General features: G+C 39.5%; 1 protein-coding gene across 5 annotated transcripts in view; it reads right to left on the bottom strand.

The window, feature by feature from the left end:
• The window catches only part of GOLM2 (golgi membrane protein 2), a 132411-nt gene that overhangs the window by 73416 nt on the left and 45434 nt on the right, over positions 1-13561 (bottom strand). For all 5 annotated transcript variants that reach the window (XM_090270523.1, XM_090270525.1, XM_090270524.1 and 2 more), the window contains exons 2-4: positions 4407-4461; positions 2683-2785; positions 151-241 (exon numbers count right to left, since the gene is read on the bottom strand). In XM_090270523.1, coding sequence (XP_090126649.1) covers positions 151-241; positions 2683-2785; positions 4407-4461 — 249 coding nt within the window. The remainder of the gene's footprint in view (positions 1-150; positions 242-2682; positions 2786-4406; positions 4462-13561) is intronic.

Genomic DNA, 13561 nt, shown 5'->3' with positions numbered 1-13561 from the left:
GCAATAATGTCACTGCAAGTCATTTTTAGAATTAGGAAGGTTAGGACACTTAAAATACAATGTTTTAAGACAAAAGTACATATTTTAATTTCTAAATTACGAGATTTATAACAAGAACATATTTTGATTTAAGTATTCTTTTTAATTTACCTTTTGTTCCTGCAAAAACTGGTCTGCTAACTTTTTAATATTTTCTTCATGCTGTGCTCTTAATTCCTTGATTTGTTGTCCACACTGAAAACTAAATTACAAAGTCATTTTTTAGACTATATTATCTTGGATTGGATTTTCAAAGTTGTCTAGAAGTTTAAAACTTACATTTACAAAGATGAAGCATTTAGTTATCAAGACAGTGGGCAAGGACAAAGAACAGACATAAATATAACTAATACCCAAAATTCTTATTTGAATCTTTAATACAGGATAAAGAATACTGTTAAAACTAATTTTAAAAAAACAGAAATTAGAAAGATAAAGTTTATTTTTAAAAATTTCACTTATAAAAAAACAACTGCCAGAGCTGACTTTAATTACAGAAGGAAAAAACACTATCGAAAACTGTAATAGTAAAAACACAGTAAAAGCTGAGAAAAAATAGAATTATGGGAGTTAATAGAAATGGCAGCAGGTGATTCATCCAATAGTTAGTACTTTAACACAATAATAAAAGTCTAAACCATAAGAAGAGCATGAAGATCCTGGCTGGGTAGCTCAGTTGGTTAGATCATCATCCTGATACGCCAAGGTTGCAGGTTCGATCCCTGGTCAAGGCACATACATGAAGCAACCAAGGAATGCATAATTAAGTGGAGCAACAAACTGATGTCTCTTCCTCCCTCTAAAAATCAGTAAGTAAAAAAAATTTTTAATGTAAAAAAAAAAGTTTAATAAAAATTTAAAAATTTCAAATGGAAGAGCAGGAATGGAAGGAACTAAAAAGATAGACTGGAACCATCAAGAAAAATGGAAAGGAACAAAAAAAATGTAAACACTGTAAATTTCCTCTGCAGAGTAGTGAAAGAATACAAATAGATGGTTCATGCAAAAGGAAATAAATAGCCAGTATATATTATAGAAAATTTTAGCCCTGGCTTGTGTGGCTCAGTCCAGTCTGCAAACCAAAAAGTTGCTGGTTCGAGTCCAGGTCAGGGCACGTGCCAGCGGGTACCTGTTGGGGTTGTGCAAGAGGCAACAATGTTTCTCTCCCTCTCTTTCCCTCTCCCTAAAAATAAAAATTGTTTTAACTTTTACCATTAAAATGCAAATTAAATTTCCTATATATACTTATGGTATTACCTTATTGCTATACTCACAAAAGTCAGTTCAGAGTTGGCAGGGCTATAGGGAAACATTTACATTATAAATTAGTGCAGTCATGTTAGAAAGTAGTCTTTCATATATGTGTAATGAGCAACAAAAACAATAAAACATTCTATCTCAGGAACTTTATTTTTGAGAATATACACCATAAGAGGGAAAAAATTCTTTTTGTACAAAGAATTTTATAGTTGTTAGTTATAATAGTGAGAAAAGAAAAACTACTATAATGGTTCAGCAATTGGGAGAGATTAAACAACCTCTGGTACATTAACAGGCTGAAATAATATATTACCTCTAAATATGTTAAACCTTTAATCCTATAGATATATGGAAAACACTTAATATTGTTGGGTCCAAATATATATATGTAAGTAGCAGTATACTGATAACCTACAAGAGTAGGAAGTCAGAAATGGATAAATTATACTTTAAAATATGGTGAGTCTTTCAAGTTTTTGATGTGCAGACCTAAAAATACATTTTGCTATAAAATTGATTAAATATATAATACAGGTTTCTAAAGAGTGATTGCTAAAGTGAAATAAGTCAGTCAGAGAAAGACAAATACCATATGATCTTCCTTACATGTGGAATTCAATAAACAAAATAAACTGACAAATAAAATAGAAACATAAGCATGGATACATGGGACAGACTGACAGCTGTCACAGGGGAGTAGGAGGGGAGGACTGGATGAAATGAGGTGAAGGGATTAGCCAAAAAACATATATGCATAACCCAGAGACACAGACAGCAGTGTGGTGATGGCCAGAGGGAAGGTGGATCAGGGGCTAGGAGAAGGGGGCCAAAAAGGGTGGTGAATGGGGACATCTGTAATAGTGTCAACAATAAAAATAAAGAAAGAAACATTTTTAAAAAGAGTGATTGCTAGAAAAGTCCCTAAGAAGTTCCCCAACCTCATCCCCAACTAAGTGTAGCAGCGTAAACAAGGCGTCTGAAGTAAAGAGCAGGAGAAGCAACTGGCACTCAGTCCTCAGCTATTCTGAGGACACCTACCAGTGCTGTCTTCATCTTCTGGATGCCCCTTGAAAAGAATCACAGACTCTTAATCTCCTTTTAGTCTTTGCCACATCTAATTCAATAAAACCAGGAAAGATTTTCTGTCTTATAGGGGCAGACACAACGTGCCTTGTAAGAGGTATTTGTATGGTGCTCAACATATGACAATAAGAGTACGGACTTCAAAGAGGCAATGGAAAGACAACAGAAAACCAATTTAAAAGACCTAAGAAAATTTTTAAAAAAAGAAGAAAAACAGAAGCCAGAAAGGAAAAAATGAATTGTCTAAAAATTGGACAGATATTCCAGGTTCATAAATATTTGCTGAATGCAGCACCTTACCTCTCATATTCTAACCTCTTCACAAGGTAAGTATTGTTCTTCCTATAGTCCTGAAGCTGGTCTTCTTGTCGAAGAAACTCCTGACGAAGCTCAGCAAGTTGCTCTAGGCACACAAAGTAAGAATCAGAAGAATAGAGTTTATTCAAAGTGAGAAGTTATGGGATTTTTTTTTAATTTTACATATTTCTCAACTTATTTATTCAGTTAAGTTATATAATTAGTAATCCACTTAACTGCCTTTTATAACATATGCATGGGCAAATAAAATTTATTTTGAAAACAAGATAGTGTCAGTGACTTTCACATCAATCAGATATTAAAATATTACACATTTTTCACATTATCTCGATATAGAAGCTGTGACAACAGTACCAAAAAGAAAAAAAACTCTACCTACCTCTTTAAATTTATCTGCTTTATAAAAGTAGGCAGGAAAATTATATTTTTTAGATATGTTTGCTATGGGTACATAATTCAAGGTTTCTTTTTTATTTTAAATTACATTTGACTCCCAGCTTAGGTGCTAATCACTTTAGATCTCATTTCTAGTTCTGCTACTGATGCTAGGTCCACATATACAAATATTCCCTTTTCATAGCTCATAATTTCTGCACTAGAGCTGAAAATTTTAGTTATAATGAGTGATAGGAAATTCTGAGCTGGAAAGTAAGTTAAAAGCTGGGCCAGATGCAAGGTGGAAGCAGCACTGGCAGTGTGGCATCTTCTGTGGCATCTTAATGCACTCCTGTGAGTCAAAAAGAGCAGCACATGGACAGAAATGCAACAAAAGCAAGTTTCTAAGAGAAAATCAAAGCTGTTCTAAATCATAGTTAGAAAAAAATTAATAATTCCTACTTTTGGATTACAACACACAAATAACACTTCCTAATGCTTTTGCTAGATGAAATTGAAACTTCAATAAATTACAAGGCCAGCTAGGGTTGGCTTCTCCAAGAGGATGATAAAAATATATTATCTAATTCTATCTAAAGAGGTTCAAAATGGTTATAGAATAAAGATATATTTAAGAAATTAGAGAGCATGTATTACCCATACATATATATTTAAGCTCACTGCATGCAAAGCTTTAAAATACATAGTGTTGTGACCAAAGGGTATGAGGAAAAAAGATGGGTGGTCCTCAGGCCCCAAACTCCATAGGTCAGTGATGGTGTGAAGTAACGTAAACAAAGCATAGAGCTTATTTTCCTTATGTATAATTTCCAATAAAAGCTTTGGTCATCTCCTATCACTTCATCTAAATGAAAAAATATATACCTTCCCAGGTTTCCTTCTGTTCCCAGGGTATCTAAAATATTATAAACCTGGAGGACCTGTCCATAGCATCCCTAAACCTTAATGGATTATTTTAGCAGATTGGAAACCAAACAGAGGGATCACCCCTTTTCTTTTCATTAGAAATTTAATGACCTCTGAAGCTACAGTTCAATTTTCTTTGAGGATTATTTTAACAACATTTCATTGCATGAACTCTGTCTACAGCACAGAATTAAAATGCTGGCCTCAAATTTTAACTTGCATTTATTATGTTTAAAGCAATATTTAAATTTTTTATTATATCTTAAAACAAAAAGATAAATGTTTTGCGATCAGAGAAGGTTTGTTCAAAAACTTTACTTCAGTTAGCTGTTTTACTATTCTTCATTCTTGAGTCTTTTAGACATTTAGTGACTTTATCTTTAATCTGTAATTAAGTTTCTTACCCTTTAAATGATGTATGTCTGCCATCTGATATGATATGTTGCTCTGTAGTTTAACCTGAAAAAATTAAATTCTCATTTTAGTAAAGAATATATAATTCTTACCTTTTTCTCACATTCTCTTTGAGCTTGATCATAAATGCAAATAATCCTATTGTATCAATATATACACCACTTCTTTCCAAAAAGAATTAGATAAATTCTGATTTTGTATTACTCATTTTAAATTTACACAAGAATATTCGCTTTACTTAATACATAGTATAACAAGTTTCAAAAGTTTTAAAGTTTCAGTTGAATATTACTTAATGGTATGTCCTTTCCCAAATCTAACCAGAAAAAAACCTCTTACTAACTCTATATTTAAATAGAATTAATTGCTTCAATCAATTAATGTCAAATCAAAAGTAAATAATGCTTATTAAGCTTCCATAGAATAACAGACATTACACGGGACTCACTGCTGTGGTCACTGTACTCTATCTAGGAGAGTAGGAGACAACTGTTGTATTTCAGATGAGAGAAAATGTTGGTCTAAGCCAGGGGTGGGAAAACTGTGGCCTGTAAACCAAACCGGGCTTGCTGTTTTTGTAAGGATGGCTAGATAAGGATAGTTTTTACATTTAAAAATTTTCTTCTTATTTTTCAATTACAGTTGACATTCAATATTATATTTGTTTCAGGTGTAAAATATAGTGATTAGACATTTATATGACTTACTAAGTGATCCCCCATAAGGGTTTTTACATTTTTTAATAGTTAGAAGGTAAAAATAATCAAAAGAAGAATTATATTTCATGAATTACATGAAATTCAAATTTCAGTGTCTATAAATAAACTCTGATGGGAAAGAGCCACACCCATTCACTTACATATTTTCTATGGCTACTTTGGTCCTACAGTGGTTGTGATAAAGACCATATGGCCTGCAAAGCCTAAAGTATTTACTACCTGGCCCTTGATAGAGAAAGTTTGCCATCCCTGGTCTAAACTAACAGAATTACGAGAAAGAAAGAAATATAAGCGCGGTCTGTCCATAAAGTGTCCAGCCATGTAATATGAAAAACAGAAACATATATTGAAGATAGAAGACACAAGAAACATTGTATATAGGACAATGTTTCATGCCAAGATCCTGTGTCAAAATCTCAGACAGTAGTTTTTGGAATCCCCAGATCATCTTCTAGTTCTCTCACTGTCAGTCACCAGTTATTTGTTGATTGCAGCCCACACACATTCAACATTCTCAGGTGTTCTGCTTGTTGCAGGCCTTCCAGAACATGAATCACTTCAACAGATTCTCAATCATGTTTGAAGCATTTGTGCCACACTTGTATTTGTGCTGCACTCATTGCATAATCCCTGAAAGCCTTCTGTATCATCTGAAGAGTTTCTACGAAGGAATGTTCAAGCTTAACACAAAATTAGATGCAGATTCGTTGCTCTACTTAGGCATTTTGAATGTAACGGCCACACAGCGCACGTGCTCTCTCAACGGTGTCTACATCCTCACTGACTACTACAGTGAAGTCATCATAGTTCACTCATGCACATTCCAGTCCACTGTCCTCGGCTGCCAGGTTACATCGATGTTGTGTAAACTGTTCTCGTTTTATTAACAATGGTTGGACTTTTTCTGGACAGACCTCATACGTGAGAGCTATCAAAGGGGAAGAATGAATAGTTCTGCCAACTGAGCAGACATAGGAGTAAAAGAAGAAACATCAAGAATGATATTTACAGGGAGGGACTTCCGGCCAAGATGGAGGTGTAGACAGACATGCTGCGTCTCCCTCCACAACTAAGAAGGAATACAACTACCTCAAAACGAGAAACAACCAGAAGTTCCAGAAAATCAAACTGCGTGGAAGTCCAGCAAACAAGGATATAAAGAGGAAATACTCATCCAGAGAAGTAGGAGGAGCGGAACCCAGGCGGAGAGGACACGGCGTGGTGGTGGCAGCAGTGGCAACAGCAGCAAGCCAGCGGAAAGTGCAGTTCCACGTTTTAAAAAGTCAGGAGGGACACCTGGGAAGCGTTCCCAGCTCCTCACCAGAGCAGCTCACTGTCCCAGCTCTGGGGAAGATCAAGCCTCATTGCTTTTGACTGTGCAGACCAGTGGGCGTTGAGACAGAGGCAGACACTGTCGGGCTCAGCAGAGTCCGCTTGTTTAAAGGGCCCCCACAGACTTAGAACATCTGCAGACCCACCCACTCTGGGAACGACGGCCAGGGCAGCAGTTAGAGGGGCACCAGTCCGGTGCGGAAGTGGGAGAGGTGCCTGGAAAAGGGGCGAGTGCTGGGCAAGCGCCATTGTTCCTTCTGAGACCCCTCCCCCGCATAAAGCGCCACCACGTGGTGAAACAGGACACCCGTTACTGACGAATCCCTAAGTCTCTGCCCCTTACAACATAGTAGGAGCAACAGCTCTCCCTGGGACACGGAAACAAACAGGAGACTTCCGGCCAAGATGGAGACCTAGACTGACGCGCACCGTCTCCGTCCACAACTAAGAAGGAATACAACTACCACAAAACCAGAAATAACCAGAAGTTCCAGAAAATAAATGGAAGCCCAACATATGAAGTTATAAAGAAATGGTGCTCATCCGGACAGGTAGGAGGGGCGAAGCCAGGGAGGAGAGGTCAAGCCGTGCTGTCCACGGCAGCAGGACAGCGGTAAGCACAGACACCCGTATTTAAGGGGAGGCAAGAAGCGTCTGGGGAGCACCCCCAGCTGCAGACCAGACCCGTCAGCTTGCGATTCCAAAGCCGGGGAAGGCAGACCCCCATTGCCTTGGACTGTGAGGCCCGGTGGGGGTGGGGACGGAGAAGGAGGCTCCTGCTCTCTCAGCGGAGACTGAACGGCAGGAATTCATCTTGGACCCCCATCCCCGCAGAAAACGCCCAGTTGTGATGAGTACACAGGGCTACCCCCCCCCTATAGTGTAAGAGGTGTGACAGCCCTGCTCAGGAAGCAAAGGTAAAACACAAAACTGTCAGGATGGCACAGATCATGATAGAAATCCCAGTGATGCAGCTGACCAGACAGCAAATTTCTAATCTAATGAAGCAGCAGATAGAAAATCTTTCTGAGGCACAGTACAGAGCTTTGCTTATAAAAGTGCTTACAGACCTAACAGCAGATCTTAAACAAGACAGGGAAGGAATGAAGGCTAGTCCTGCTGAAATGAACAAAAACACATATGAAACTAGTGGTGAGCGCAAGAAAACCAGGGATCAAATCAACAAATCGGAACATAGGGAAGGAACAAACAGTCAACCAGTGCAGAAAGAGGAAACGAGAAGTGAGGAAAATGAGAAGAGGCTCAAAAACTTATCGGACAGCTATAAGTGGGCCAACATCGAAATCATAGGGTTGCCAGAAGGTGAAGAAAAAGAACTAGAAATGGAAAAATTATGTGAAAAGATAATGAAGCAGAACTTCCCTAACTTGGGGAAGGAAATAGACTTACAGGTCCAGGAAACACAGGGAGTTCAAAAAAAATGGACCCAGGGAGAACCATACCAAGACCCATTACCATCAAAATGTCAAAAATTAAGGATAAACAGAGAATCTTAAAAGCAGCAAGAGAGAAGAAGAAAATTACATACAAAGGCGTCCCAATAAGATTGTGAGCTGATTTCTCAAAAGAAACTCTGCAGGCAAGAAGGCAAGAAATAAATATTCAAAGTAATGCAAAACAAAACCTAGAACCACAAATACTCTATCCAGCAAAGCTGTCATTCAGAATAGAAGGGCAGAGAAAGTGCTTCCAGGACAAAGGAAAACTGAAGTTCATCAGATCCAAACCACTGTTATATGAAATGTTAAAAGGACTTATTTAGGAGAAAGGATCAAAACTATGAACATTAAAATGAAAGCTGTATCACAACAACCAGCAACAGAAGCTAGGGAACCAAAATAAAGGCAAACTAAGTAGGCAATGAGAGTGGGAAAAGAACTATAGGTATGGGGAACATTATGGGGGGAGGTCAACAGGGAGGGGGAAGAGGAGAAAGGGAGGGAGATGGTGCAGGAATTAAGAAGCATAGTAGGAGGGAGTGGGTAGATAGGAAGATGTTGAGAGGAACTATATGCACAACCAATGGGCATGGACTAAGGGGGGGGCGGACAACTGGAGTGAGGGGTGTCACTGGGTGGAAGGGAACAAAGGGAAAAGAAATTGGGACAACTGTAACAGCATAATCAATAAAGCATATTTTTAAAAAATGATATTTACATTTCTAAAACGGGGACTAGATGAGTAAGATTACAATGCTTCATAATAGGGAAACACAGGAGAAACAGATTTGGAGTGGGAGGGAGAAGTATGGAGATGATTTTTTCAAATTTGGACCTGTTAAATCTGAGGCACTTGTGACATACCCAAGAAGAGGTCTTCCCCTGGAAGGTGGATACGTGGGTCTGGAGCTCAGGCATTGATTTAAGCGTCATTGACATAAGGGTAGCAATTAAAGCCAAGGGAATGAGATCATTGATGCAAAGCTGCAGAGGAAGCAGGAAAAACTAATACCAATGGCTTTAAGATCAGTTGGTCACTAAGAATGCTCTCTAATAACTTCTAATTAGCTTAATTTCCCACTTCTATTATTTTCATGATCTTTTTTTTGCATTTTTGCCCCTCCAAAGAATATAATTATACTTTATTCTTGTTTTCACAAGTTTGTAATACTCTGTTTTTTAATCCATTTTTATCATGATATTCCAACGTCTCTGTACTTTTTATTTCTGTACTCTATTCTAAACTTGCCTTTGAAAGTGCTAGAAAGATGCAATTATTGAATACAACGCTATGAGTGGCCTCAGCTTTCCTGAACTGTCTCTTTTATATCCTCACATACTTAAAAATTCTTTTTAAAAAAAATTTTGTTTATTTATTTCTAGAGAGAGGGTAAGGGAGGGAGAAAGAGAGGAAAAGAAACATCAATGTGTGGTTGCCTCTCGTATTCCGCCAACCGGGGACCTAGCCTGCAACCCAGCCATGTGCTCTGACTGGGAATCAAACCAGCAACCCCTTGGTTTGCAGGCCATACCTCAGTCCACTGAACCACACCAGCCAGGGCTTAAAAATTATTTTAATGGAGGAGGGGAAATTGAATCCACAGACTACAAAAATAAAAAAAGGGTTATATGGGCAGAACTACTTTATTCTTATCACTTTAATTTTCTCTTCAATCTTCTTTATTTGAAAATGGAGATTCTGATCCCTGTGGCTCATACATGAAGCATTCACATTTCAAAAGGTGGTCTGGAACAATATATTTCCCAGGGTATAAAAAAAAAAACATACCATGTTTCAATAAAAGCCTTTTCTTAATCCAAGCATAATGAATTTATTTCCCACCCCATTCCTTTGCCATAGAAGGATTTTTCAGTTAGCTTCTCAGACCCCCTTACATGTAGCATATTGTTCCCTTGGCCTCTCATGTTCTCCATTTATTCCTGTCAATCTTCCAACAGGATTCTCAGAAAAACTTTATATTCAGTATTTAGTATTATCAGCAGGTACCAGTTCCCAATTTCTCTCACTTCCTATTAACACTAGTTTCATTGTGCTAGTTACTTCACCTTCCACATATGCCTTTGAACAGATGTGCTAAGGATTTGCTCAAAGATGTCACAGAGTCCAGCTGGCAGATCATTAAACCTAGAAGTTCTCTTTCGGCTACAATAATTTTACTTTTGTTGCTCACTTTCAGAATCTAGATGTCTGCTACTAAATTATCTGTTCATCTTTTTGACACTACAATATTACAGGCATCTGATTCCTTTTCTCTCCACATGTATAACCCACCCCCAAGTTCTTATCTAGCTCCTAAAATGGTTTGATAAAGAATTCTTCTAACATTCAATGTTGTCCTTTTAAGGAAATGTAAATGTGTTCTTACTTTCTTGTATGTAAAGCAATAACTTAATTTTTGTCTTTAGTCTTAAGTTTTCTACCATCTTGAGTTTGTTTATAAAGACTTCTCCCATTTGGTTTCTAATTTTTAACATTTGCTCAAATTTCTTCAAGTTTATGTTTTATTTCTTTGCATTAATCATTTCTGAATATAGGAAGGTCTCTTTAGTTAACTCCTCTGACTTTAACCCTTCTCTCTGAGAGCCTTCACTTCTTTTAATACTTTTACCGTCTTGTCACCTTCAAAAGGAAGCTTCGCTTCCCTTCTAATTATTCCTTCTCATAGTTTTAATTTCCTTGTGTACTAATAGAATTTGCTTACCTTCTAAATGACTGTGCCAAACTTCCCAACTGTTGAGAAATTAGAGTTCTTACTACTGCATGATTGGAAAATAAGATATTTCACTTCGCCACACATACTCTCTACTGAACTGGCAATGCTACAGGAATATTTTTTTTCTTTCTTTTTCTAAGTATATTCCAGACAGGTAACAGTACATAAATTCTAAGAAGTATTATTTATTCCTTATTTTATAAAAGGATTCTCATGGTCTGGTTTCATAGGTCCCTTTTTCGTTACTTTCAGACTTTCCCCCAAATATCCTTATTTACAATATGCAAGAAAAATACCATGTAATTATTTTCTCTTTCAAATTGCCTTTAGGATGAGGAATAGATGTGGATGGATAGACAGATGAACAGATAAGACAGACAGGGACGAAGAGACAGACAGACATATACATTCCCAAATAGCTCTATCTTGCCTAATTTACATCTATGGTCAGATAGACTTCAACCTAGATTCTAATATTGGGTTGGCCAAAAAGTCCAATAAATTTTTTCCATACAATGGCTCCAGTAGTGCTTAGTTGTCTTTAACTAAGATTGTATTGTGATGGCTGTCATATCTGTGTGCATTTTAAAAAATGTATCAAAATTGGTGAATTTTTGTGCAGCCATTTTAATATTAAAGATGGAAGAAAATAATGCAACATTTTTGACATATCATACTTTATTATTTCAAGAAAGGTAAAAACATGACTGAAATGCAAAAAAAGATTTGTGCAATGTATGGAGAAGGTGCTGTGACTGATAGAACATGTCAAAAGCGTTTTGCGAAGTTTCTTGGTACTTTTGACATTTTGGCCAAATAATTCTTGGCTGTGGGGCTGTCTTATGCATTGGGAGATACCTGGCAGCACCCCCGGCCTCTCCTCACTAGAAGCCAATAGCGGGACATAGCCAACATACTCAAAATATCCAAATCAATGAAGTTATTGATAAAAAATGAAAAATGGATCTTTCATTTTACAGAAAAAACGTAATGGACTTTTGGGCCAACCCAAGATATTCTTGTTAGAAACAAGGTCATAGTGACTCCCAAACCAGTAGCAAAGTCATTGGTAACAAAAGGCAAATGTAATTGAAGGGTCTTAAGGGCAAATGTAATTAAAGGATCTCTGAGAAGGGAGTGGATAACATTAGCATATTCACAAATCACAATAGGGGCATTTAGATGAACGCGTTAGATTGTACCTCCGGAGTATCCAGTCATGGAGAAACGGGGAAGGAGGAGAGGGGAGGGGAAACTAGTTGCGTTAGGGTGGGGAAGCTAATCGCTCTCACTTTAGGGTGGCAATTTCAGGGTGGAGAAAATAATCACTTTAGGGTGGCAATTTCAGGGTGGGGAAGCTAAGACTATAAAACCAGGTTCCTTTGTCTAGTTGGCGCGCACATTCTCCTGGCTGTGAGGGTGCGCCCGGCTCTGCAGACTCGTGAATAAAGGCCTCGTTTTACTGCTCAAGTCCTGTGTCCCAGTTTTTATTGTGAGCGTTTCTCACAATTTGGGGGCTCGTCCGGGATCCTCCGCCTGTGTGTGGGAAGGGCTCTGAGCCAAGGTGGGGAGACGCGTCCTACCCGCTTTTGGGTGGCCCGCTTGACCCAGGGCCCACCCGCCTCAGTGTCCGGAAACGACCCGAGACTTCTTGTTGGGACAGCAGTGGATCGACGCAGGGGGAAACAAAAGCAAACACCGCGGCAACCAGGCAACCTCGTGCACGGGCCAAGGTAGGAAAATTGGACTTAAGTACTGCCTTGGTGGTTGGGCACCCTCGGGAAGCTGATTGTGCGTGTGGCTGATACGAGTTGTGCGTGTGGCTGGTACGAGTTGTGTGTGTGGCTGGTACGAGTGTGGAGTGCCTCTCCGCTGGGTCCGCTGTCCCGTGAGGGAGACGGCCGGAGTGCACCTCCGCTGGGTCCGTTGTCCCGTAAGGGAAACGGCCGGAGTGCATCTCCGCTGGGTCCGTCCTCCCGTGAGGGAAACGGCCGGAGTGCTCTTCCGCTGGGTCCGTTGTCCCGTGAGGGAACGGCCGGAAGGCACCTCCGCTGGGTCCGTTGTCCCGTGAAGGAAACGGCCGGAGTGCACCTCCGCTGGGTCCGTTCTCCTGTGAGGGAACGGCCGGAGTGCTCCTCCGCTGGGTCCGTTGTCCTGTGAGGAAATGGTCGGAGTGCACCTCCGCTGGGTCCGTTAGGTTGAGAACACAGCCGGATTCAGCCACGGGAATCAGCTGAGGATGGGAAATGGAAATTTTAGGCCTAGGGGTGGGGACCAAAAGTAAGGAAGAACAGACAATGGTAAATTATTGTTTCCTTTGGCCAAAGGAACCCATTTAGGGGAAATCTGTCTCCTAGCCCCGATTTGGGTCTGATGAATGTTGGGTTTGTAAAGCCCTGGTCTTATATGTGTGTTCAGCTTTTTTGGATTGTTTGTTTGTTTATTTGTTTTTGGAGAAAGAAGAGAGGGGCATCGCTGTGTGGTTGCCTCTCGCTCGTGCCCCCAGTTGGGGACCTGGCGTGTGGCCTGGTCGTGTGCCCTGACTGGGAGTTGAACCGGCGACACTTGGTTCGCGGGCTGGTCCTTTAAGGAAGAGAGGGAATATGCTCTCTGCTGATCACCACCTACCAGCAGATCCGCAGGTCTCTTCCCTGTAAAAAAGAAAAAGATAAGGCCTGGGACCCTCTGTCCTGTCTCCCACTGCCTTACAGCCCTGGCCAGCCGGCGGCCAATTGGGCAGAGGCACCGTGGACGGACAGTACAGACGGAAGAGGCCAGGAACACCTAGCAGATATCCCACCAGTATCCGCCCCCATGACACCTACGGCGCTGGTGGCAACTTATCTAAATTAAGAAAGGAATTGAAACAATGTAATAAAGACCTAAAGAACTTCCCCAT

This window comes from Furipterus horrens, unplaced genomic scaffold, assembly GCF_987537825.1.
Source record: "Furipterus horrens unplaced genomic scaffold, mFurHor1.1.pri manual_scaffold_3, whole genome shotgun sequence".
Taxonomy (NCBI): Eukaryota; Metazoa; Chordata; class Mammalia; order Chiroptera; family Furipteridae; genus Furipterus; species Furipterus horrens.
The sequence above is the reverse complement of the archived record's forward strand: the minus strand, read 5'-3'. Positions and strand labels throughout refer to the sequence as shown.